The sequence below is a fragment of the Pezoporus flaviventris genome, unplaced genomic scaffold (assembly GCF_033815535.1).
Source record: "Pezoporus flaviventris isolate CSIRO_AGI_PZ_B2104156 unplaced genomic scaffold, CSIRO_AGI_Pfla_v1 ptg000041l, whole genome shotgun sequence".
In the NCBI taxonomy this organism is placed as follows: domain Eukaryota; kingdom Metazoa; phylum Chordata; class Aves; order Psittaciformes; family Psittacidae; genus Pezoporus; species Pezoporus flaviventris.
Window position 1 is genome coordinate 7,025,412 of NW_026892589.1, and position 27,406 is coordinate 7,052,817.

At 40.5% G+C, this 27,406-nt stretch overlaps 1 protein-coding gene across 7 annotated transcripts in view; it reads right to left on the reverse strand.

The window, feature by feature from the left end:
- The window catches only part of ARVCF (ARVCF delta catenin family member), a 282,629-nt gene that overhangs the window by 48,748 nt on the left and 206,475 nt on the right, over nt 1–27,406 (reverse strand). For 5 of the 7 annotated variants that reach the window (XM_061465619.1, XM_061465621.1, XM_061465625.1 and 2 more), the window contains 5 exons: nt 23,709–23,892; nt 9,700–9,817; nt 8,243–8,414; nt 6,020–6,037; nt 1,606–1,677 (listed from right to left, as the gene is read on the reverse strand). In XM_061465619.1, the coding sequence (XP_061321603.1) occupies nt 1,606–1,677; nt 6,020–6,037; nt 8,243–8,414; nt 9,700–9,817; nt 23,709–23,892 (564 nt within the window). The remainder of the gene's footprint in view (nt 1–1,605; nt 1,678–6,019; nt 6,038–8,242; nt 8,415–9,699; nt 9,818–23,708; nt 23,893–27,406) is intronic. The other 2 variants (XM_061465622.1, XM_061465620.1) reach the window with 1 other exon arrangement.

A 27,406-nucleotide genomic window follows, 5' to 3' on the forward strand; every position in this document is an offset into this window, starting at 1 on the left:
TGTAAGCTCAGAGAGGCAGATACATCTCCCATCAGATATGCCACAAAACTTCCACCATTGACAAAGCCACCTGAAAGATTTTTGTCTTAAAGTTGCACAACATCCAGCTCTTTATAGAAATCTTAGATTTTCATCTTTTCCTTTTAGGGGCACCTATATTCCAGTCACATTTAGAAAGGAATGAAAGTGCTGAAGCCCCTGCTGTATTTTGCATTCCTCTTCTCCATCCTTAGGATGTCTCCTTGCTCTGTAATGTAATCAACGCCCAGCCTTGAACCGAGAAGTTTCCTGCAGCTCTCCAAGCAGGGTGGCATTGCACCTTCTAAGAGGTGCATTAACATTAGTGTTTAGGCATTAGCCTAGAAACTGTACCACTGTAAAAAGGTGCGTGTAAATAGATTAGATCCATCCATGTATTAGGATTAGTTTGCATACCAGAGCTTCACTGCCCATGAATTTAAGTGCATGCAGCACTTCACACACATAATCATTATGCCATCAATGACTACCAATACGTCTCTAAGGATGCTAGATAGGGCCTCTGCTGCTGCCACCCTCAGTTAACAGTATGGAAACTGAAGCACAAATCAGCTGATTCGATACAGGTAGCTAAATAGCGTACTTCCGATATCCCAAGCCCAAGGATCTCTCCACTGAGTCACACTGTCTCATATACTCTCTGAAACTGTGCAAATAACACAGGGAGAGTTTAAGATTTTCTTTCTGAGGAATACTCAGGTAGTTGTGGATATTCACAAATCACTAAGGTGAAGGTGCTGTGGGAGAGCATTTCCTGCAGGGCTGAGTTGACAGGGTGGCACCACAGCAGTTGCCATGACAATGGCTGAATCTTTGCGATGATACTGCACACACTCAAATGAAAACCTGTGCAAGTCTCAAAACACCGTCCAGTGCTGTAAGAAGTCTGATAAGATCCTAAATCATTTCCTGATCTCCAATTAATAAAAGAGTACCATGCGTACAGGAAGCAAATGTAGCTTGTTTGTGAAAGATTTCACCTCTGCCAGAGCTGAAATACAATAGCGCAATGCAGAAAAATTTTTCTGTCAACCTGGTTTTGGCAAACTGTAAGTACTGCTCACTGCAGAAGGGGAAAATACTGTCCTCAGGAGAAGACTATCAGTAAAGACAAAAGATTTGAACTCATTCCCTGCTGTCACTCTCCAATTCATTGTAGCACTGAAGAACTACAGAGATGCCAGTGAAGGAAAAACCTTAGTGGTAAGTACACTCACCTAATGCATTTCAGAACTCACATTCACATGTAGCGCAGGCAATTTGCAAATGGAGTTGTAAAGGAAAAAAACATGCACTCACCCCTCTATGGAGTTACAATCACCTAACACCAAATCAGATGGGCTTCTACAAGATTCCACCCATTCAGCAGCTTTATATAAAAGCTGGTTATATCCAGCCTTTGAATACTGAATACTAGATAACAACAAGCACTGACACATCCATTATTTCAATTAACTGAATACAAAAGAAAGAGATCAGCCTGATATGCTCATGTCTCAAGCCTCTTTAAAAGCCTCCTGCTCCCATACTACTTGTTATTTCCAAAAGCACAAACATTAGCATTACCTTTTGCTGCTTCAGACCGCTTAGGCAAATCAAGTGTATCAAAATTCCTGTCCAAATCTCCATTCTTCTTTCCTGTGCAAAAAAATAAGACAACAGATGGAAAAGGCTGTCAGCATACTGACAGGTAAGATACTGTCATGTGCATCTCCAAGATGAGAGCAGATATAGACTCAGAATATAAATCACAGACTATTACTCATATTTGTACATATCCGACTTGCAATCCAGCTGCATCGCTGTGGTTTTAGCAGGAGCAACTTTGGGAAAACATCCATGCTACTTGCAGGTTGATCTGCAAACACGCTCAGCACGAGCATTTCAGTGGGTCCTAAGAGTGCTTAAAATCTTTGAAAATTGTGCCATTTGCCTTCTTGGCAAAGCTATTCGCCTTCCTCAGAAGTCCAGTATTTACTTGTTATTTTCATCAAGAAATTTTGATCTGAAGCTTAGCTAAAGCAGAGGAAAAAACAACAGGTTTCCTTTGCAGCCTTTATTCTTGTTGTCATTATCAGACAGGAAGGCCTAGATTTAATATATTGTACAGCCAGCAGCCAACAACTTAACCTTAGATTGCCCTTCAATCAATAAAGAGCCATTTTGACTATTTATTAGAAACCAGTGGAAATAATTCCACACATTTACTGAGAAGCAGTTTCAAAACATTACATCAGTTTTAATTCACATAATCCTTCACAGAAAGCAGAACGAAACTGGGACTTCAGTTTTAGTTAGGCGAGAATTCAAAGTTACATAAACAGCTGGGGAAGACAAGGTTAATTTTTATCCCTTCTTCTCTCCCCAGGGAGACACACAGCCTTGGGTAAGCAGCATGGATGCTGTGGGATAAGCAGGCAACCTTGCCACCAGAAAAGTACTGACAGCAGAGGGAGATTTGGAAGGAAGTACAAGAATCAGTATTGACTCTGAGGACAGTAATGCAGAGTTTTGCTTTCCCAAATTATTTTTTTGGGGAGGCAAATCAAGTTATTCAGTCCCTCTCCCTCAAGAGGGAGGGACGGCAGGTATGATGGGATGGATTCAAAACACCCCAACTGAAGCAGCCAGAGGTGGCTTCTGCACAGGGACTCTACCAGGCTGTTAATGGAGGTTTACAGAAGGGCTGAAAGCTCCACCAGTCAGGATGATTAAAAGCAAACAGGAAAATGGTCCTTGAAAAGGTAATGGGGAAATTAGTCTGATTCTTTTCTGGGAATAGGGCATGACATGCGAAAGGTCAATCACAGCCCTGTTATAGCTGGGAGCTGGTACAGCTTCTGTGCAGTGAATTCAATGGCCACTTTGCCTCTCTTCTTGACAAAAGGATAAACACACACACTACTACAGAGACAACGGAGCCTTTAAATACCAGCATGAACATTTAGAAATAACATCAAGGGAGGGGAGCACCTTAAGGTAGTATTCCAGCCCCTCCCCTTCTTTGTAAATATCACACACTTTCAGTTTGAAATGCCAGCACAGAACACCAGTCAACTTTACTACTGTGCAAAACAAAACATGCATCCAGAAGTTCTGTTCATCTGAAGCAATTTACTTCATTAAAGTATGAAAAAGACCATCTAAGCTGCCAAAAAGTCATGCAGCCAGGTACCATGACACTCCTTTGGAAGCCATCTTTCCTGAAGGAAGAGATAGGAATTAGCTGAACTTTGCAGCCCTCAATCAAGTTTTTGCTCCATGAAAGAATGAGAAACACATTGTTTGCGAAACCAAATGCCAGAAATAAAAAATGCTGTGCATCACCAAAGGATGTTACAGTTCATAATGGCAGCTGAACCCAGTTACTGGCTGCAAACCCTTGTTGACACTTAGAGCATTGACAGGAAAGAGCAGGGCAAAGGCGGGGGGGGGGGGAAGGCACAGAAGGAAGTAAGTCAGTCTAGGAAAGATTACAGACTTAGACGAGTGTTATTCCATCTTACCTACAAGTAGGACAAACTGCTTTTTCACATGACCCCAAGTCTCATGTCTTTGGCATTATCTAGTTTAAACCTCAGAACACTTATCTGGAGAACCAGACCTTATTCAACACAACTACTCATTCATTTCAGAGGTTCACTCTAATTTAAAGGTTGGGATTTGGTACTTCCATTAGCCCTGAAGAACTGTGATGGCACTGTAAGAGCTCCCTTCTTTCTAGCACAATGTTTAGTAAGCAGTATGTATTTTGCATAACTTTTTATTGGAAGAGATAATGCAGGAGAGCATTGTTGGCTGCTACATGTTTTGAGCTGGTAATGCAGAAGCAGCTGCCGATTTCCTAAGCCATCTTTCATTAAGACAGCACACTCCACCCGTGCTCTGTGATCTTCAGTCGCCATCTCTCAATTTCTGGGCCAGATTGCAAAGAGTGGCCATCTCCTATGAAGCCTTTGCTAATTTGACTCTCAGCCCTCTGAGAAACTAACCCACCTTGCAGGCAAAACTGCATCTGTTCAAACCAGAAGCTGCCAGCTGTTTACAAATGGAAGCAATTCAGAACACAGCTCTGACCAAGGGGATTTCAACTCTACAAATTACTTGCTTCATCAAATTCAGCAAGGGTCAGATTCAAAAATACCCTTAGCTCCTACATTTTCCACAGCTTTCCTATAGAGAGGATGTGACCAAGCTGCAAGAATACTCCAAAAGAAATCCATCTAGAAGTCAAAGTTTTCAGTCTGTGGCCCAGCTGGTATTTTTCCCATTTGATTTTCACAGGACCCACAAATACTGGTTTGGAGTTTCTAAAAAAGGTGACCAAATTTAGCAAGTTAAAGAGCCTACCAATTGCAAACCTTCCCTGGCCTGACCCAGATCATGAGAAAACCAGCTTCTATAGCTCTGAACACCCCCTCTGCCACTCAAGCCTGTCAGTAATTCTAGTGCACAGGGATGCTGGAATGACCACATTAGCAGTTGAAAAGATATATAACATCCTTTTTCTGCCCTTCTATGCGTTTCCCTGCTCTCCAAATTTTCCATCCTGAGGTATGCCAGAGGAAAGAGGATGCTCTTGGATGAGAAGCATAGCTCCAAACTTTGCCAAGAGACGGACAGCTTTAAACATGCCTCCTGACAGGTCTGTTTTATGAGACTTGGCTGTAGGAACTGGCACAGCACTGTGGTTTGGGAAAACTGCCTGACATGAGACTTGCTTGTGCAAGATGCAATTTACAGTCTCTGAAAATAGTGGGATTAATTTTTTTCCCCTCTCCGCCTACCCCCCCCCCCCCTTATGTAAGAAATAACCAAAACATGACCTTCGGCATTTTCAATCTGTCAGAAACTCAGTACACACTTTGAAGTGCGACCCGGTGTTATTAACCACTAGTGTTGGTGACTTTCCTCAAATGTCATTTTGCTTTACCACATAATCAACACAGCTATTCAGTTGGACCATTTCTGCTGACGGATTAATCCCCAAAAGCCTTCTTTCTGGTTAAAAAGTTGAAGAGAGATTTACATAACACCCCCTGAACAGTCAGTACTGTGCTTGTTAATAAACCCACTGACCCAGACTGCAGCAGAGGGTCAGAAAGCAAGGGCTGAGCTCTGTCTTGCCAAGACACCCATCCTCTGCAGGCTCACCAGCCATACCTGCAATCAGTGTCTCTCACAACACTACTGAGCAGCATTTGTTGGGTGGTACAATTAGCTTTGGTTTTATTTTCCCAACATTACTCTTTTGGCTCAGCCCTCCAGAGCCCACTGATCCGAAGCAAGAGTCACAAACTGAAAATGACCCTGCCCTTACCCCAGAACCAGTCTCAGTAACAGTGGAAATCTCCAGAGCACTCACAGCCTAACAACTTCCCAGCCAACAATCAAGGGAGGCAAACTTCAGCCTCAGCCTTCTGTATTCCAACTGCAATTTTACTTGTTGTGCTGGGATGAGAAACTAAAGGGCATATCCCTCGAGACATTTACTGGGGTAGGTAGCTTCATCTAGCTAGCCTGAGTGCCAGTAATAAAGATGCAGCAGCCCAGGCATTCGTGCCCAAGCAGACAAAATACCAAGGATCCCTGAGAATACACATCCAAGCTGCTGAGTTTTCATGCCTACTGCTACCCACACTGCTAGCAAAGCTGTACTTTGATATGACAATGTGCACACGTAGGTGCTCCCTCTCTCACAGGGTTACCAGGCCAGTTGCAAATCAATTACCTCACTACACTTACACCATGAATGAATAAAACCTTGTTTTTAATATTCTCAGTGTGGGAAGACCAACCTGCAAATGCTCACTCAATTAGAGGATTTCCATGCCTACTGGAATGAACAGGAGGATGCTCTGGGGGTGCAGTGGAGAAGGTGATATGAGCAAGACCTTCATATCAGCTCTAAGCCTTGCATGTGAAAGCTGAACAAAGCATATTATGGTGATGATGAAAAGAAAGTATTGCAACAACTCACCTTGATTGAACCACTCCTCTAATTACCAGAAAAGCAGCAAAAGAAAAAAATTTACAGGAAGGAAGAAAATACAAAGGAACAGTCACAAAGAGCCAGAATTTCACAGAAAAGGTTTAAAACCTGAGTATTACAAAAATACTACAGTAGTTTAACCAATTAAAAAAAACAAACCAAAACAAGATATTCTACTTTTTCCCTTTGGTTCCTGCTGGGAAAAAAAAAAATTTTTGTTTGCACAGCTTTTTTTGATTCCTCTTTTCATTAAATGAAAAGGTTCCTACAGAACTGAGGGGACAAAAGGATGAGCAGCCCTTTGCAGAGGTGTTTGAAATGCTATGATCAATGACCATGAAGTAAAAGAAACATGGAAACACTGCAAGATCAAGTGAACAAGAGGGGGAGAGAACCGATACATTTACAGTCCTAGACTGAGAAAATTAAGGCAGGTTCAGACCAGGGATTCACATAAATTTATCAGTGAGAAAAGGAAGGTTCTCTTTACGATTTCAGAAGCACATTTATTAACTGGGTTTAATTTATATATTTTTTACATAACAGTTGCCTGTCCCCCTCTATCCTTCTGATCTACATACTACCAGCTGCGAGCTCAGCATTACTACCAGTTGATTTCCCTCTAGAGAACAGCACACTTTAAAAAGAGAGGAAAGAATGTTAAGATATACTTCAGAAATTGTCATTTCCTGCTATACATACAGGACCAAGCCCAAGCTGTCACTGACTGCCTGCACTGCTCACTGAAATTGAAGGGTTCAAACTCTGTGTCAAATGATTTTGAGACCAATTTGTCCAGAAAGATGTAATCAGAAGCTTTGGAGATACACAGAAACTATCAGGGTGTACAGACACAGGAGATACACAAAGGTGGGCCCCAGAGGAAGCAGGCAGACACTTGACAGAGGACAGCCACCCAAGAGCCCTCTCTTTTCACAGTCATCAAGAGGAGGATGGCAGTTCTCAATCAGCACACTCCCCTCCTCCCACAGTGCACACTCATAGCTTTTATGTCTAAAAATGTTTTCACGGACTGTGTTGCTCTCAAGCAGCAAAACAACAGGGACTGCAAGTGGCAGGGAACAGGCTCGAACCAGCACATGTTCAAGGTGATATTAAAGGATATCACACTGAAGTTTCAGTCACTCACTGTGAGAACTGGCTGGCCAGGCAGGTAAAACTCTTTCTTCAGTGTTTCCCCCAGCAATTCAAAGATGCATATAATTTTTTTTAACACAGTTTATATCTAGCTGGTGACAGACTAGTCTGGAAAAGCACGTTCACACTGTGATGACTTCCCTAACACATATGGAAACATGAAATATTTTAATAACATGTATAGGTCAGATCAAAGCAAGAGTAACATGCAGCGCTGTCTGTCAAGTTCAGACAATTCTGTATCAGCTAGTCAGGACCAAAACCTTCCTCAGACCTGGTTATAAATAGTAAGCCAGGATGTGAGTACACATGAATGAGGAGAATGGAGCCTAGACAGAAAACAGAGTTCATTGTCTCTGAATTCAGTCTAGAATAATAATTTCTCTAAAACAACAAAGAAAACTGATATAATTTGAGTGCCTCTTTCTAAACGAAAGATGGAAGGAGGGTTACTGAGAGTATTAATCCTCTCTTGTAATGAAACTCATTTGCAACACTCATGCCCCAGAGGAGAGAACAGGTCTAAAAGTGACTGACAATTAAAAGCTACATAATCATGTTTGCAATTTAAATTACTGGAAGAGTGACTGAATTAGGAGGTTGTATGTTTGGGTTGTGAGTAGGAAGGTAGGCTGTTAGTTTGTTTTCAAACGTGAGGAACTGTAGGCATGGAAGATACACACACAGGACTACCATGCAGGGGATAAACGCATGCTGGCCTTGCTTCCAGAGGCTGTGGCACACGCTATGCAGCCAAGATCCAGCCAAGCAAGTAGACTGAGCAAAGATTTGACAAATTCAAGAACACAGTACTGCAGAGGCGAGGCAGAGCACATCCTCCTCTGCCCAACAGCAGTGTTATCTGTCAGCATGCACCACTCCTGTTTACAGCAAAACAAAACTGTGGTGATTGTGGAAAAAATTCCCAAACATTTCGTAGCAATACAACAAGGGAGATGAACACATGCCATGACACTACGAACACGCAGTCAAAATCATAGCAAAATTTACCCCCAAATCCATTTCTAGTGCCAAGCTCTCTGCAACACATACCTTTAGCTTTTTTCCCACCAAAGCAACCAGCATCGTCTTTCTTCTTCTTCTGAGAGCCTCCCACACTTGCAGTCTGACTGGTATCCAGTTCTTGGTACTTATCAGCTCCAGGGACCTCTTTGTGGACATGATAGGAAAGGTTCCGCATGATGCACACGCAGTTCTCCACAGACTGTTACAGAGAAATGTGTGTTATACGTAGTATTGCACCCTCTTAGTTACAAACCATTAGTTTATACAGTGGAGCATTTGGAGGAATTCTAAAAAAGCCCACCAGCCCCAGGAAAAGAATGTAGCTTTCAAGGAAGATTTAGGCAAAAATCCCTTCAATTAAAGTTCATTCTTGTTCTAAAATTGATTTTATTTTCCAGAAGTGAAGTGCTTCATAAATAGCACCCATTCAAAATGAAAACTCTCTAATAGAAAATACCACCTGATCTTACATAAAGAATACAATTCACCAAAAGATCAAACACACAGTGGAAAATGATCATACAAGGATCTTATTTTAATACAAATCTCTCTCTCATTCTTCCAAACTTTAAATCCCCAAGGAGCCCATTTTATTAAATTTTCTCTGGTCAAAACCTTCGTCTTGTGTTCTCATTGAATTCCTCACATGTCCTGTAATAGCTAACCCACAGCACGTCAGATTCTGACAAGAGCAATGCTCTGTAGGTTGCAATGGAAACCACCAGGTGGTTACAAAATCCACTTCCAAAATTACCTGATTAAGTGACAGAGCTTTATAATTCCCTTGTACAGTCCATCACATGGTGCAACTCAAAAAGAATAAAATAACGATGCTTTATAAGCTTTATTGGTGTTAAAAAGCAATAGCATGCTCTTTCTTTTTTAAGCAGGTTAAATTTATGATATTCCTTATGCATATAAATATGCTCTTAAGCACTGCAGGATGAGATGATAATAAAGAATAGATTAATCAAATCCGGCACCTAAAAAAACCAGCCACAATGAAACTGCTGCATGTCTGAAGATACTCTCTTAATGTCTAAGTGCTAAAATTCTTAGGGATGGTGCTGAAAAAAGTCTTTAAAATGGGAACTGACTCCTTTGCTGGCATTGTGCAAAGCACAATACAATGCAACAGAATTCCGATTTGGAGATTGCACTTCAAATGTTAATTAAGTAATGCAGAACAATAGCAATAACGTCACTGATGATGATAAAGGACTACTCTCCCCACCTATCACAACCACTTGCCTTTGCTCATGTCATCGGCCACACAAAGTAACATAGCAGCATCACGCTGTTACCACAGCATGATCATGACAGTACCACAGATTATCATGACCGAGATGAAAGGAAGATAATTACTGTCTTTTCTGAGGCAACCATAATCCACTTCTGATACTAGCAAACAGAAGTCAACCCCAGTGCAACATGTCAGCCTAAATTAATGGAAACATCCATTAAGTTTTAATACTGAAATTCACCTTATTGTCTGTATCCTTCTTGCCAACTGCAGACTGTAGAGCATGAAGGAGGGCATCCACCAAGCCATCGCACTCTCTTAGTCTTCTGCGTGCTTCTGCTCCATCTGAACTTACATTCCTAACAGAGAGATTTAAAGGAAAATTTAGCCCTCTGACCTTCACCATAAAGTTGAAGGTGTGCTGATTTGTACTACAATTATGAGTAACTCATTATCTTGGATGAACAATTTGGAGGCAAAGCCATCTGACAAACCTGTTAAATCTCAGTAAAATATGGCAATGCAACTCCCTGAATCTGAACAAAAAGGGGAACAGTCACAGAGGTGCCTATAAGCCTATTCTTCTGCATTGCTAGTGAGTCCAGTGATAAATCTTAAACTGGACAGGATTTGTCAGAGCAAACAGCATGCAATAAACTATTTTAATTAATTAATCTGTATATAAAATTGTTCTTCACTTTGGCCCCCCTCTGCTCCAAAGAGGTCAGATGGGAGTCACCATATACAACTGGTGTCTCCTTGACTGCACAAAAGTTCTCCAAGTCTGTTCTGTATCCCCAGCTTTCTGACTGGAAGTTACTGCACCTGGTTTAAATCCCAGTTTGACATTTAAAGCCCACCTTTCACACTGCGTACAGCAGAATCAGTACAAAGCCTGAATCAGTCACATTTAGAAGCTAAAAGACAACAGTCAGTATGTTCATATGGCTTTAAATTTCTCCAAATATTGCACAAGAGAATGGCCCAGGTAGAAGATGTGAGACAGAGCAGTGAAAGGTAGTTGGGGTTGTTAAAGCTGCATGTATCCGTGAGTACGGAAACTGTTAGAAGGGAGAACTTAGCCTCAACTTGTCCAGTGAGCATGCTCACTATGTACCGAAACCCCAGCCATACACAAGCATCAACTTGCTATTGCTCAATAAATAAGTAACATTCTAGTCAATTTTCCAAATGCTGCATTTCCACCCCCTCTCCCCAGCAACCCCCCACCCCATCTTCTTATCTTTTATCTTTCATTTTTTGGTGGGAAATGGAGTGGCAAAATAAGTGTTTGCCAGCAAAACCCCTATGGAAAGTTTTCCCAAAGCTGAAATGCACTAATTTCAACACCACTACAGCCAACCTTTCGGGGTGTCTGACTTCCCCATACTCATGTAAAGTTGAGCTTTCAAAGGTCAGGACAGAATCCTTATCTTCTGCCATCAGGATCATGCACCCAATGTTTCTTTTAAATTAACCAGAGGAACTGCCAATCTCCAAGTAATTAACAAATCAACCATGGTCCACTCCCATGGCTCCCCATCACCCAGGCAGGGTGGTCTGTTAACTGGGTGACTAGGAAAAAACACCACATTTTCTCAGAGACCTCTCAAAATCTGAAGACATTTAAGTGTGAGCTGGTTGCTGTAACAACACATTAACTTTTAATTAAGAACACAAATGCACAGATAAATAAATCCTTTCCCCAAATCCTAACACACAGCCTCACCTCTAGCAATAACTGATAAAAGACAAGCAAAGAGGATATCAAAACACGATTCCACAGGATACACGGAGGAGAGAATTCTATATGCTCTTCTTCCACCTCCAGTTGTAGTAATCCTTTTGTATTAAAAGCCCAAATGTGAATTTTAATGTAAAATCTTTATGAAACTGAAATTAGAATTCAAATCCTCTGTGATACCATTCAGGAGTTATAACAATAAACGATAGCAACTCCACCTCCAAGCACATCTATTAAAGTGAAATGTTACTTATTAAGCTTGAGGGTGACAGAAATGCACTAAAAATGGTCTTACCTGGAGCTGTGAATCACATTTCTTATTCCCTCATTAAGTTTTAGAAATAGAGAGCTAAAATACATCAGGAACACTTGCAGAGTTCAATAAATAAATCAATCAAATTTTGCCAAAAAATCCTTCACACATTTCTTGCTCATGGCCATTTATATGATTTTTCAATGGTCCATTTGTGCTATCATAGAATCATAGAATCGTTAGGGTTGGAAAGGACCTTAAGATCATCTAGTTCCAACCCCCCTGCTGTGGGCAGGGACACGTTATGCTAAATCATATCACCCAAGGCCTCGTCCAACCTGGTCTTGAACACTGCCAGGGATGGAGCATTCACAACCTCCCTGGGCAACCCATTCCAGTGCCTCACACCCCTAACAGGAAAGAATTTCCTTCTTATATCCAATCTAAACTTCCCCTGTTTAAGTTTTACCCCGTTACCCCTTGTCCTATCACTACAGTCTCTAATGAAGAGTCCCTCTCCAGCATCCCTATAGGCCCCCTTCAGATACTGGAAGGCTGCTATGAGGTCTCCACGCAGCCTTCTCTTCTGCAGGCTGAACAGCCCCAACTTCCTCAGCCTGTCTTCATATGGGAGGTGCTCCAGTCCCCTGATCATCCTCTCTGCCCCTTCTCTGGACTTGTTCCAACAGTTCCACATCCTTTTTATGTTGAGGACACCAGAACTGCACACAATACTCCAGGTGAGGTCTCACAAGAGCACTTGTAGCATATTTTTTTTACACTGCTTTAGTTACTAACAGCATCACAGTATTTTGTGTGCTGCTTTCTTACTTCTTGATCTGGGTTACGATTAAAGGTGGACACTGATAAGGTTAAAACTGACGCTATAAAAGTATATCAGTAGCTTGCCATTATCACTTGCTGTTTCTTCAGCTACAGAATAATTTACAGAAAATTAATGCCTCAAGAAAAAATTCCCACATATATCACACAAATAACCATAAGAACTCTGCAGGATCAAATAAGTACCTAATTAATGCCACAAATAAGTTACTCAGCCATCGAACTCTGCAGTTTTCATGTTGTAACTAACACATCAGAAAATGTATCCTTATAAGCATCTCATGCAGAAACATCTGCTCTATAGATACCAACACTCTTGGGATTCTGCTAATCCTCCCTCCCCGTGTAATGCAATTCCTGCAGCCCATGGGATTCATCTAACACGGAACAACAAAGCCATGTGGGGATGGTGACAATAAAGACAGTATGCCTTGAGAGTGAGTTCTCATCTGTCAATCCCAGAAGTACTCCCAGGGTTGGTTTCCACCATCTGGAGCAACCCTGAAAAGCTCCTGCAACCCAGGAAAATGCCAGGCTGCATTTCTGCCTTGGAGTGTTCAGACTCTATACCATCTACCTCTTTGAAAAACACCACCTGGTAGCCATGGGACTGTGGAGACAAAAGTGGACAAGAGAGCTAGTGCTTGTATTGGTCATTGAAAAGGACAGAAACTGCAATGGAATAGCATGCCACTGACAGGAGTAAGGAAAATGGAATTGTTCTGGATCTTACAGATCTATTATACAAAAATGATGTAACTAAGTCATGCTCCAAAAGAAGCTTTCAGAACAAAATTTCTGAACAGCCTTCTTTCAAGAGTGATGAAAATCAACAAATAGGTGAAAGATCAGACATTAACACAGGATTTGTAGTCATCTTGCACTGGGTGACACTCCACAGGAGGAATGAAAAGCCTCGCCCAGGACAGAAACTTCCTGAAACTCATGCAACAGACAGATATGCACCACAACATCCAGATCTGGGTAGGGTTTTGTTTTTCCTTGAACTCTTCTACACATTAGACAAGCATTATTTTATATCAGAAGAAAATCAATTCTTCAGTGGATGGAGTGTTTGTCACAAGACACTGAATAAAAAAGGAAGCTAAAACCCTAGAGCTGAGGTGTTTGTTAACTGTTACTTAGGAGCGAGACAGTCATGCAACAACTGGAATGACACAAAGATTTTGGAATGAAACACATTATCTCAGTGACTTGCTTACCGGGACAGTTTAATATCAAGAACCTCTAGAGATGAAGGTAAAGGTATTTTTAAGTCTGAACAACTTGAAACAGGAACTCTGCAGGGCTTTTGAGGCACTAATGATGGACAAAATCCTGTTATAAATGAAAATAAAGTTGAACGCCTGTTCAAATGGGTGGGAATAGGGAGGGAGAACAACCCAAACTACTTTCACACAAAACAGTGGTATAACTGTCATTCATCTCTGGTGTTTGCATACTCTGCCTCCCTTGCCTTGTCTCTTCAACCCAAGAAGACTTGAAGAGACAACTTCCTCTGCTGCTCTCCCTGACTTTCTCAGTTTTCATTCCAAGAGTCCATTAAAATGTATTTTAAAACCAACAATAGAAACTTTCTTACATCACACTGCAAAGGCTTCACAGAAAGCTTCATAGGTGCTTACTGTAAATATACACAACACACTCAAAAGAACAATTCTAGGAGCAAGACATGAAATTACTTTCCATGTTACTCAAAGTACATAGGAAGGAAATCAGCTGGAAAGAGTGACCTGGATTCTTCCTTAAATTCCTGGAATCCAGACTGTAGACATGACTAGTGAAAAAGGATTTGTAATGATGTTAAAATATATGCTTTGCCTGGGAAAACAAAACAGGGGAGCACTAAGTAAATGTTAAATAAAAGTAAATACCTACTAGCATAGAAACACATCAGGCAGGAATCCCGCCCGTGGGTATTAAAGACTTCAGAAAATAGATGGGAATGTGCTGAGAAATCTGTTCATGCTTTAGATAAGGTTATCATTATCACCAAATAATTGTCTTCATAATATGGAAGTGTGAAGGTAGCATTTACATCTGCAGAACAGAGTTGGTACTCATCAGCTCTAGGATAGGTGAGCTCTTACTACTGTCTGTGCCATGCACCAAAATTATCCTCAAGAGTGAAAGACTTAAAAGTAATTAAATGCACAGCACTTAATCTGCAGTATTTCAATGCAAATCATGTAGCAATGTCCCCACTGTGCTCTCCCTAACAAGCTGCAAGACAGATGTGGAAACCTTTTGTATGGTTGTAGGGTTTTTTAATAACAAAGAGAAACCTGAAATTACAAGCAAAGAGACACATTTTTTTCTTTGAACATTAAAACTACTATTTCCAAGACTATTTCTGTGCCTGCCACCTGGCTGGAAAGGGCCATCAGTTGTTATCCCACAGTGCTGCAGATACAGCTGACAGCCAGAAGACAGAGTATTACTAACACTTACATAAAACTTCAGTTCAGCGGGTGTAAAAAGCACTATGTTTGGAGACCGAGCTGGGGACAAAGAACACAGGTTGGGGACTTAGGTTTTTGTGTAAATAACTGATTTGGAAATTTTCAAGATATCCTCATAGTAACATTTCCACCTTTCTCTGGAAGAAGTATGGCTGCGAACTGAATCTGATACAGCAATGGGTTCTTTTCAATAGCCTGTTTGTGCACACTGCAGAGTCTCAGATTACCCAAATGAATCCCACTTTTTACTAGTGTAAACAACAGTAGCTATTTTTGTGTTGCCGGGCTAAAAAGTAGTATTTGCTCCTATATAGTCTGTCTCAGCACTGTTGAAGAAGATAAGGATACCTGTGATCATTACAAACTGGAGTGCTACAAGTGACTGGGGTTTCCTGGTGGGCTCAGTGTGTGGCACTGCACAAGAGGGCTGAGTTAGGGCAATGCTGTGGCCAAGCTGACAGGAAGTATGCACACCTTGCTAGACCATAACACCATCACTGTCCACACATTGAGTTTTATATACTTCAGCTGAGGAAAATCTACAAGGTTCTCATGAGTCTAATTTAAATATATTAGTTGTCCTATCCACCTATGCTGACAGTCAGAACCTTTACTATAAAAACACCCTTAGACACCCACACTTTGCTTCACTATTCAGAAATTTCTATCTGCATGTCAGCCAAAGGAGACTTCATAAGTAACAGCTGCAGTAAATGCACTCTATTTCCGAGCGTATTTCTAGGTACTGAATACCCCAAAGGAGGAACATACAGCATTTTAAAATCATTCCATCATTTCACTCAAAAAGAGAGTGAGTTCCATACTTCAGTTCACATGAAATATCATAAAGATTAATTGGTATTAAATTCATTGTTCTGTAAAAATAAGAGAGGAAAAGGAATAAGCTGCCTGTGACACAGACTGACCCAGGCAGCACTGGTCAAACAGCTTTGTACAACACAGTGGTGTCTGACAGCAGACAGCTGATTTGGAAATCAAGGGGAGAACATGGTAAAGAAAATAGGAAGAAGCTGAAGTCCAAATGAAGTCAACAGAAAGACAGGGGAGCTCTACTGATACTGATGTCAGGCAGGGAGCATCTGTTAAACTGAGAAAAAGTGTCCCAGATCCGGGCAGGAGATCCCACTGGAGATTTCTGCTCCACTTAGGCATCCACTCACCAGCTAAACTCAAGAGAAAAGCAGCAGGGCAGCCTAGTTGCCTTGCATGTAAAACCCTTCCTCCTATGTGAATAAAGAGATTGGTTTTGTTTAGTTGGTCAAATGCTCAAAAGAGGACGTACCAAAAGCCACCCCGAAAAGGTCTTCACATGCTTAGTCTGTACTTCAGAGACACTGGCACAGAAAAAGAAACCTACAAAGCACTCTACTACATGTCTCATACTCATGGCAGCGCTGTCTGCAAGAGCTCCCTGCAGTAAGCAGGAGCTCAGCAGTCAGCAGTACAGTTTAACAAGGTACAGATGCCAAGTCTATCTTTTGTTATTTGTGGCTTTCTGTATCCAAAACATCGTGTAATACCTTTTCAGTAAAATGCTGACTGGTTACCTCCTGCATGACCTACTTGGAGGGCTTTACCTTGTTCTCCTGTAATGCAAAATGATGCAGAAATGCATTACACAAGAATTCCATGATGCCCAGCAGCTACTTAGCTTCCAAATTATTCCAGTCTCTGCTTGGAGGAAAGGCAAAGAAGCTCTCTCACTTTAACATATATGGCTTGCTGAAATGTGAGAAGAATCTCGAAAATACAAAACCAAGGTGGTATTTATCTAATAAAGGATCATGGTTCCCATCCCTTCCAAAGCAAACTACTTCTGTTACAGTGCCTGCAGTGAGCTTTGTTTCTCTCTTGCTCTTCATCCCACCACAGTGACAGACATTTTTTGTAGATTCCTCTCACTGACAGCCCAGGGAGAAGGGACCTAGATTCATTCCTAAGTAATGACAGAAGGCAATAAGCAAGTGCAAAACTTTACATTTATACTTCAGATTTGACTGCAAAGCATTAAGGTTGCATGTAACTAGGTTATGTCTCTGCTGCTAAAATCTATGCATAATTTATTTATATTACAAGCTAAACATCAGGAACTGTCAGGAGGAACCCTAACAGCTCCTTACTAGCACGAATTAAACGCTCTGCTCATCATATAAGCCCCAGGACAGCCATATGCTGCGATCCTGCACAGTATCAGTAAGCTAATTAAGAAACTGCCTTTGCTCTCTCCTCTCTGTTGTGTAGGTTTTTAATTTGAGTTGGGTTTTTTCCAGCCGGGGTTGGGCAGATAAGCTTCTCCCTTTTCCGTGCTGTTTCTGCCTCTAAAGCAAAGATTCACAAGCAAATTTCTGTTCAGTTGTTGTCTCTTTCAAAAATGATTCATTTGCTAAAAGTCCAGTTCAAAAGTACCTTTTGCACAGCAAAACACTGGCAATATCATTAGCTGCAGTTTCTCAAGCAGCAGTCTCCCAAAGTCTGTGCCCAGTATGAAAACAGTATGAGTGAACCAACCTCCAAGTACAGTGGGTGGGTGGACAGAGACATGCCAGTAATCTGCCCTCATCTCCTCTAGGTGGGACAGGAATGTGCTAAGCTCTGCAAGAAGTCCTGTCCGGGCCTCCTTGGTTAAACAACTGCCCTATGAACACACACCAAAAGACTTCTTGAACATGGATTAAAAGTCAAACAAATTTGTCAAAAAACCTTTTTGAAGTGATGGAGAAATGTAGCTGCTCCAGGGAGGGCTCTGTACTAATGATGGTCTTGTGAAGCTCAAATACCACTTTGCTGCTGATAAAAAAGCCAGAGAAAATATAAGCTGCTCCTGAAAACTCAGGTTTTCGTATCTTCTCTGTCTTGCCATGCTTCGATAATAATCAAAGTTCCCCTGACACCAGTGGCAACTTGGCTAGCAGCACTGTAGCAGCATCACCAAAGCTTCACCTCCTGTGCTCTACTCTTCACTAGAAAGCTCTTTCAGGTCAAAGATTTGCACTTAAGTGCCTTCTTACTTCAGTTTGTGGGAGATGAAGACTGCCTCAAGTACATAAGAGTGCAGGTAGGACAAATATTATGTGACTGTCACCACATACTATTATAATACCTGCAGGTTTTAAAGATGGATGTAAAGATGGATAGAGCTTGAAGGTAATTCACTTTGAAAACTCTAATTCCCAAGCACTTTTCTTCAGAGAAAAGCCACACATTAATCATTAATAAGAAAGGAGGGCATAAGCACCTGGCATTGACAGCCTTTCATCAAATACAGCATGCAGATATGAGGAAAAAAGGACTCACCATTATAACTCCTACACTCATACAGTTGTCTCCAGTGACAAAAAGAGAAGTCAAAACAAGACCACACATTCCATTTGACAAACCTTCTTTAACCTCCACATGCCTCACACATTCATGCTACAGTGTTTGCAAGCATACACATAGGCGCAAGTATACAAAGACACTAGGACTTGAGGAATGAGTCCAGTACCATAAAGCAATGTTACATATGACTGAAGCACTCTTAAGTTACATCTGCAGGACACAAGACGTACATGCATGTACCTTAATGCTGCCATCCTCAGAAAAAGGCTTAAAACATTCTCATCCAAAACCTCTACTTGGCACATCCTAAGTATTAATGATTTACCATCAACTCCTTGCAGTCCTCTTTCCTTTGAAGTATAAAGGTAACAGAGGCTTGCAGATACCTTTATATAATTTCTCATCCCAGTGGACTATGTTCTTGGCTCTGAATCTACTGAGTCCTTATCTTACGCCTTCAAACACTGTACCTCATACTTACCATAACTCTTAGCCTCTGATTCAATTGGACTGAACTCTTAATTTATTCCTACAGGAAGTGATTCTTCCCAGTTGTCTCTAGGATCAACCACTTCAAAATCATTGAACTACCAGCATTTACCAACTTGAGGGGAAGGTAAGGACAGAGGTGCCAACCCCTCATTAAAGACAGCAACGTGAAGATCAGTGACCAAAGTCCAGATCCAGCCAGGCACTTACTAACTTGAATCTCACAAAACCAGAAGGAGATAGGGCTATTAAAAATTAGACCACAAAAAGGTTTACACCATTAATCTTGCCTGCAATTATGTCAGAATAGAGCAGAACATCAATTAAGTCCATACTTCTCAAGTCTCTTGCAACAGCTCTAGCCACCAGGTTGCCCCTACTCAGGAGTTGATGTTGGACAAGCTGTTATGTGCAATTTTGAGCTGAAGAATACATGTTTTTAGTGAAAGTCAAGTGGGTGCAGTTTGTTTGTGTTTGTACTCCCACAGCCAGGTCTCTGAACCCTAAGGCTATTTGGGAATGTGAATTCCTGTGTACTTGGAGAATTGACAAGAAACACTGCAACTACAGATGGTACGCTGGAAAAAGGAGCACTTTGCATCTGTTTGCTATGCAAATTAATTCATTTAACATTTGTTGACAGCAGGTCAGTTTAGCACAGGAGTCAGGCTAGAAAGTTGGCAATTTAGGAACTAAGTTCTACTCTGTCCTCTTAGAAGTAAAAATTCCAAGGGAGAATTAAAAGTAATTAGGCAGAAAACAGCAATTAAGCCCAGAATGAATTTCATTTTAAAACCATTAAAATTCTTGCTGCTTCCAGAGAACTAGAAATCATGGTGGATACCTACACAGAAAACAGAACGTATAATGTGACTGTAGCAGTGCTTTCTGAAACACAGATGCAGCACCTCCCCTCTAAAGCAGAGAAACCCAGAGACACAGCAAAGGTCTCTGGTGCTGCCTGCATGCACATGAGCCAGCCTTGGCTCCATCACCCTGCAAGCAATTCAACATGTACTCTTTTCCTAAAGCACCTCAGTATCTGGGTCAAAGTTGTAGGAAGGATCATGAAATGGCCTTGTTAAGATGCACAAAATTATTACATTATTTAAACTGGAGAACAAGTTGAAAAGGAGTGTTTCTGGATTGCAAACCCCAGTAGGGATTTAAGCCTTTAAAGACGGAGGGGGCAGAAAAAGGCAGTAACTAGATGAGACATTATCCACATACCTAAAAGAATAAAATACAATGCAAAGACATGGAACTTGTACTCCAGATGAAATGAATGAACATCTGTGCATATTTAATGATTTTCCTAGCAAATGTATTCCTTACTTCTTCCCCAGTTCTACTTTTTCATAGACAAGAAATCACTGAATCAATCTTTGCTTTTTTTACTGTTCCTTTCTGGATTTCCACCATACCTATTTGTCTCAACAGGTTCGACATAATAGAAGAATACCTTATTTACAGAACTATACCCAAGGTAGTATCTATCACAAGACTTGTGTCCATTTGAAGTTGTAAAATTATTACTTGTACTGTAGATCCATTTATCATATTGGGTCAGCCCCTAGAATCAAGACACAGCAATGTAAGAGGAAACATCTTTTTCCTGATCTCAGGATAAGAACGGAAACAAAATTATCATCACCTGCATTAGTGTCTGAAAACTTCAGCATTTCTTGGTAAACACATAAAATGGATGCAATAAATTTCATTATCAGATCACTGTTTGCAAACTGGCTGTGCTGCCAAGGCTTTATTTTGCAAAGGGGAATACAGGATTCCCAAAACATTTGTTTGAAGAGAGTTTCTGGCAAGTACACGGAAGGACAGCACACAGAACCCTCTTGTCCTGGTATCAGGATTCAAGAGATCCCTACAATGGCCAGTCATGGGAGAAGACTTGACTTCAAAAGCAGCCCTTAAAATAAACACTGCTCTCAAAGTCAACATAAACCTTAGCCGTTGTCTTTTTCTTCCTCTGATTCTTACTGGCTATATAGGCATTGCCAGTTAGGTATGGTGGTTTGGTATGGACATCACCAACTATCACAGGTAATCCCAAAGTTGTTTCACTTAAGTTTTTTGTAAGTAGTGTTTGAATGGCTTTCTTTATGATAAACTTTGCAGAGTTTATCTGATTTTCATCTTGTAAATAACCAGGTCGAACATTGCTCAGTATCATACTTGGGCCTCTCTCAAATAGAGACTCAGACAGATCCATTTACTTTGGCCTTTAAGACTAAAGTCAACACCAAGAATCACAGATAGATTTTTGTTACTTCATAAAGTGGGTAGAAATCAGAACCATACACAAAGCCAATAAACTTCCTTAACTTTGGGTAAGAGGCAAAAGAGTGCATGGATCATGCCTCTTATCTAGCAAAATTAATACCCAAGTAAAGCAATACCGGCATAGGTAGAGATGTCTGCTAAGATTTTGGCTTCAAGCACTGACTCCTCTGCTAAAGCATCCTTCCACCCCACATGCACCTGCAGCACTACACTATATGTGCTGCTATACAAGATACTAATACGCCCTTAGGCTCACGCAGGCCAAGTTGACTACATTGGATACAATTCACCCTGCCCTCCTCAGACCTGGATACATACCAGCACCTGAACTCCCAAAGTGAAGAAGGAGAGAGACTTACAAATTACACAAGGGAAAAACATATTGTGGACAGGACAGGAAAATAAGACGGGTCAAGATTTGAAGAAGAGGTAAAGGCAAATAGGTGGCTTTTTTTTTTAATTACTTGTTTTCAATTATTTTGAAATAAGTGTTTCCAAGGCTCCACGTTATCAAAGGAGAGACCCAGATTAAGAACAAAGTAAAGATGAGAAAGCAGTGTCAAAAAAAAAGAAGGCAGGCAAATAATTAACTGGCAGTTCATGCTGTGAATCACGGAGTTTGAGACAAACTCGCCCACATCTGTTGATAAACTTCATTAACTGAAAAAACGATACTGAAATGAACGTGTCCTGCATGCATAACACCTGCCTTCTGCTTAGAGAGCTAGACTGCAAGGACATCTGAAACCTCAGAAGTTCAAAGATGCTCTCAGTTGTTTTGGAAGACAACACAGCACACCTGAGGCACACTTTCAAAGGGGACGTAGGAGGCTGGCACAGCATCAGGACTAACCTCCCAATTAAGTCTCAAATTGGTAAACAGTCTGTAATCTGCAATAAGCTCCATTCATGGAAAATTCAATTTCTAGGAAAAGTGCCTGTGTCAACAAGAGAAGAGTAGGCAAAGGGGGTTTTAAACACTGACGTCTGTCAGACAGATGGCTGCAATAGTTTTTTCTCTGCTGGTGTTAACTATCTTATTTTGCTGGTGCTTTTAAGGATGAGCTGCAGAGGATTTCAACAAACAATGCAAAATTATTTCCAACAGTAGTAATGATAAATACTTTTGATATGCCCATTTTTATCCCTAGATCTGGAAGCGTTCTACAAATGGTAGTATCACCAACACTGAAAGTATGATCAACTGAAAAGACAGCTCTTATCTCACCTACTCCTGCACTGCTGTCTGTTGTCCTGGACTCACTTTATCTCACTGCAGGAAGTAAGAAGACAGCAAGACAGTTGTTACTCCTTCCTGTGCAAAAGGTTGCTCTCTCCATGGCACAGAGACACAGGGACAAACTACCTTTCTCAGATTACCTTTCCCTGCTAATCTGCCATCATATCTCCATTTACCTTAAGCAACTATTTTCAAGCATGAAATAAACCTTGTCCCACATTTTAACTGAAGCTTCAAGTTTTCCACAAGGAAGCATATAGTTGCACATGATTATGACAGCAGAGACTAGGAGTGTAAGGAATGAAATATATTTCCTCCTTTCAGCAACAGAATCAGTCACCATTCACTGGCTGCTGTCCTGATGCATTTGAAGTGCATCAAGACCACTTTTAATCACCGACAGTTCAAATTCTCTAATGTATCTCAGCACTACTAAGCTCTATACCCCTCTTAATTAGCCTGAAGAATAAAATGTCCGAAGTGGCACAAGCTTTTGCATAAAACCAGTACCTTAAAAAAAACCTAACCAACCAACCCACCCCCCCTAGCTATCCTGGAATGTGGAAGTTTCAGTGGATACCACACTAATAAAAATTTATGATACGGATTAGGTTAGTCCACTAATGATCAATTTATTGTCTACACTTACTAGAAAATCTCATATTCGTTCAGTTAATCCTTTTATCCCCCAACATGACTAATTTCCTCTTGCAGAACTCCATTAGAAAATGAGACACTAGTAAGTAAAAACTTATGATGTCTGGAGCCTACTTAAAGGACCTTAGCTTCCAGTGGGACTGCAAATAATTTCAGTAATGGGTGCTTTTCAGAACACTTTTCATTACTTTCTTCGTTTGTGAAGTTACTCAGGGGAATAGTTACTGCAATTTGGAGACCACAAGCCCAAGAAACAGAAATGAACCAACTTCTGAAGATGCATTAATCAGTAGAAACTTGACAGAAGTATACTTCAGAGTAACAGAACACACGATGCCAAATCTATTCGTTTTGTTCAAACTAATTGACTTCTTCATAAAGCTGAAGAATCTAACAGGGCATCTCAACTATTTTATCTCAAAGAAAAGCAAAATGAAAGACTGTTTAGAGAACATTAATTCTTCATGTTTTTCAGCCTGCATTAGGCCTCCTCCTGACCCCAGCTTCTAGCATGTACTATCCTACTTTCAAGGTGTTCTCAGAAATACAAACACAATTTCTAATCAATTTCTAATCGGAAAAGGCTCCTTTGAGAGGAATATAACAAATGTGCTCCTAAATGGTCAGTAGTTCAGGTTCTTAAATAATTTCCCATAGGTCCTTAGTCACTTTAGCTTAAAATAAGAGCGTGTCCACAAGTGTTTGCGGCTAAAACTGCATCAATGTTTCAGGCTCAGCATAACTCCATTAAACCAGTTCCTCAAGATCTGCAAGAAAATGCCTTTTGATAGGAGAAGGCCTAACCCAAGAAGGGAGTTATTTGCAAACACACTTTTCAAATAAAATAGATTCTAAACATGTGAGGTGGTGAACAGAGTAACACTCCACAGCTCTGCCATACCGTAAGCAACCAGAAGTGTTCTTGAAGACAGTTGTCCACTCAGCATCACGAGGCTTAGAGTCTTCATTCGGCTCGCTCTCCCAACCGGAATGGGGTATAATCACCTCATTGGTAAGCGTCTGCAGACCATGGTTGATGATGACCATCTTCAAGGGCTCATAGGAGGATAAATTCCATAGGGTGCCTGCAGGAGAAACGGTGATTATTAAATAACAAGAGAATAACTACTAGTTAAAAATAACCAGATTAAACAGAATCACTAGATTTACAGAGACTCGCTAGATGGTTAAATTGAAAAACTAAACAAAAGGGCAAAACCACTTGGATGAACCACCAGATACCACATAGCATAGGGAAAATTCCAGTTGCCGCAACAGAAACATTTCCAAAAGCATGGAAGTACTTTTATCAAGATACAGATGTTTTTTAAGTCATAAAGTCCTACAACAGAACACAGAAATGGGATGTGCTATTGGATAGTGATAGGATTTTTGTGCTGTGTACAAATTCTGATACAGTTCTAAGTCCAGCTATGCCTGAAAAAGTAAAAATCCATTCAGTGTGGCAGACAAGAATATTGAGTAAGTCTTTAAAACAGGGATGAATTTATGGAGGATCATTCATCTTACACTTATCCTCTGCACAATACTATTTCATTCAAGACTCCTTTCTTATTTACTTTCACATTTTCCTGTCACAGGCAATATCAATGTTCAAATCACCTGGTGCCACAAGCATATGATTTCTTGAAGAAGCTGAGAGCCAGAACTCCTCAGTCTTTCCAATTTTACCTCAATTATAAACCAAAGTAGACAGAAGTCAAACATCAAAACAACGTAACAGACAGCCTTACAACTGTAAAAATACCCCTAGATAAGTGATACAACTTCCCAGGAGACCTGTATCACTGTCCTGACACTTATTGCTCGTTAGGTTAGGACTAAAACAGGACATTCACTTCAGAGATAATTTTTGCATAGGCCCAGCCTGGTTACACTTGACAACTATCAGTACCAACACTTGGAGGGGGCTGGATGCACACTTTGGAGCTCCAAGGAAAAGTGTGAAGACAGCATATTTCAGAGAAAATGGAAAAGCTAGATTCTCCAGAACACACAGGAAATCCTTCCTAAGCGAATGGACAAAATATTAAACCGAGGCTCCCTATGTTGTTACAACTGTGAACTTGTGCATATTGTAGTGCAAATTGTAAATACTCACCTCTTATACACATCTAAAGCAAAACACAAAGGAACAACAAAGGTGCAACCTTTTGTTTCAGTTTCTTTCAGCCACTCTAAGTTTTAAACCCTACATTTTCCAACTTTAAAAGTGACTGGAAAAAGATCTGGATCTACAACTTCTGTCACGCAGTTTAACAAACTTGTATTTGCTGGACCTTTCAGCCAAAGGAAAGCAGGTCATAGGGAGGGTGTCTGCAGCTCTGCAATGATCTGATGCGCTGGAGAACTGCCCAAGCACCACCTCGACCACAGGCTGCTATCACGTGGGAACTCTACTTCACACTCAGGCTTTCGCTGCTGCAAGTCAGAAGTGTCAAATGCCAATTGCCTATTTTAATATTAGAGAATTATATCCATATAGGGTCAGGACAGGAATTTTATCTCCATTTGAGTAGCAACTGGCACTTACACGATAACCTCAAAGGTTGATGATTAGCAGAGCTTCAGGAGTCAAATGCTCTGGTGTTTTCTATTCAAAGTAATCTGTACGAAATCCAGGCTCCAACTTCAGAGACCATATTAATTAATAAAAAACTCTGAGGCAGATAGCGTGAACACCATAATGTTTCTTTCAGTCTTTTTCTAAAACCACAAAAAAATACTGCACTTTTTTGGCCTATTGCCCTTGCCATTCACAGACAACACATCAGATGAGATTTTTATAACCTACCTTTTCAGCTTTCAAACAAGACAGCATAGGTAAAATATGAATTAATTTGTTCTTTGTACCCATTACAGTAAGTCACCCTTTGTCATTATGAAACACCATACGATGGAGAATAAGAAAAAAAACGACCGAAAACCCATGCAGAAAGTGCTAACTGGCCCCATTTGGATGTAGCAGAAAGCCTTTACTTCTTGTAACAAATTGGCTCAAAAATATACATCATAAATAAATGCAAGCAAATATTTACAACAAGACTATAAAACCTGACATATAAGCTACCCAATTTATTTTAAATACTTCACTAGACAGTCTTTCTTGAGTTACTGCACACCAATCCTTTAAGCATATCAGATTCGCTGATATAAAAATAGTAATTACAATTAAATCCATAAATGCATTGCTAGCTCAGTACTTCAAAATCTAAATGCAAAATCCAAACATCCAGCACTGCATAAATCCCAGGACATTACACAGGATAATCATCTCTCCAGCAAACTTGGATTCAAACTGAGAAAAGTGGGTGCAGAATACCCTGGTTCTGGAGGGTTACGTCAGAGTTCCTCACAGAATCATTAAACAGAGCATTTGGTCCTTGCAGTGGTCAAACCCCACGCTATTAGGAAAAGATGGCATCAAGTGAGGAACCTAATACAGTGTTTGTCAGGATCCTGCATTTCCGTTCATTTAGAACTGCAAAAATATTGCAATAGGGAAATATGTGAAGATTCAAAATCATCTGTATATGAAAAAGCTAAGTTTCAAAATCTGACAGACCTTCAATTTTAAGAGCTCTTTCCTTAAATGCGCATACTACTTCTGCACATGAAATGAGAGTCTGCCTCTTCCCCTTTCCTAGAGGAGTGATGTAATCTATTATCTATATAGTGAAACTACAAAGGCAAATTTTACTGCTTAAGAATAAAGCACTTATAATTAAAAGGCTAAAAAGAACTATAAAATTTCCAAAAGCTCCAACATTACAGGATTGTAAAGAAGTTTTTAACACTCAAATCTTTTGCTTGCTTTAAAACTTGGAAGATTTGTGTCTAGATTTCAATACCTTCAACTCCATCATGTAAAATAAAATCACCACCTCCAAACTCCCTCTTCTATATTCTCGTTCACCAGCAGTTATTTCAAGAGACTAAATGTAACTGGGATTCAATAGTATTGCAGCTAGACTGCAACACTGAAACCAGCACTACCCTGACAACCTTCCACAACCGAGCCAGCTTCACTGATGCTCGTAACCCCATCCAGACCAAGAGAACTACCTGCCCTACAAAAGGATCTCTTGTCCATACACAGAATTTTTATTAAGAGGCTGACTGCAGTAAACCATTTAGGGCAAACACATTTTTACTGTCAATCTCAATGAGTGGCTACCAGGCAACAGAGACTGCAGTTAAACGAATGCCTTTCCTCCTTCTTCAAATCAAACCCCCCCAGCAGTTTACAAGCTTTTCAATTTCTCATCTACTTCCCATCACTCAAGCGGTTTATAGAAAATGCCAACAAACTGTGGAGAAGAAAAAGAAGGAAAAAAATGCACAAACTCTTCCTATTATTCAAAGGATGACAAGCCACTTAAATTCATAATATTCTTCTTGATGGTTGCATGAGGAAAACCAAAAGAATCCCTCTGTTGAACAGCACTCAGTGAAGGAAAATATGCAGCACTTAACAGAAAGGTAGGCCAAGATAATTCAGGATGAGGGAATCTTGTGGTTCCAAAGACAGAAAAAAAAAAAATCATATTCAAGGTTGACTTCATTGGGAAAATATTC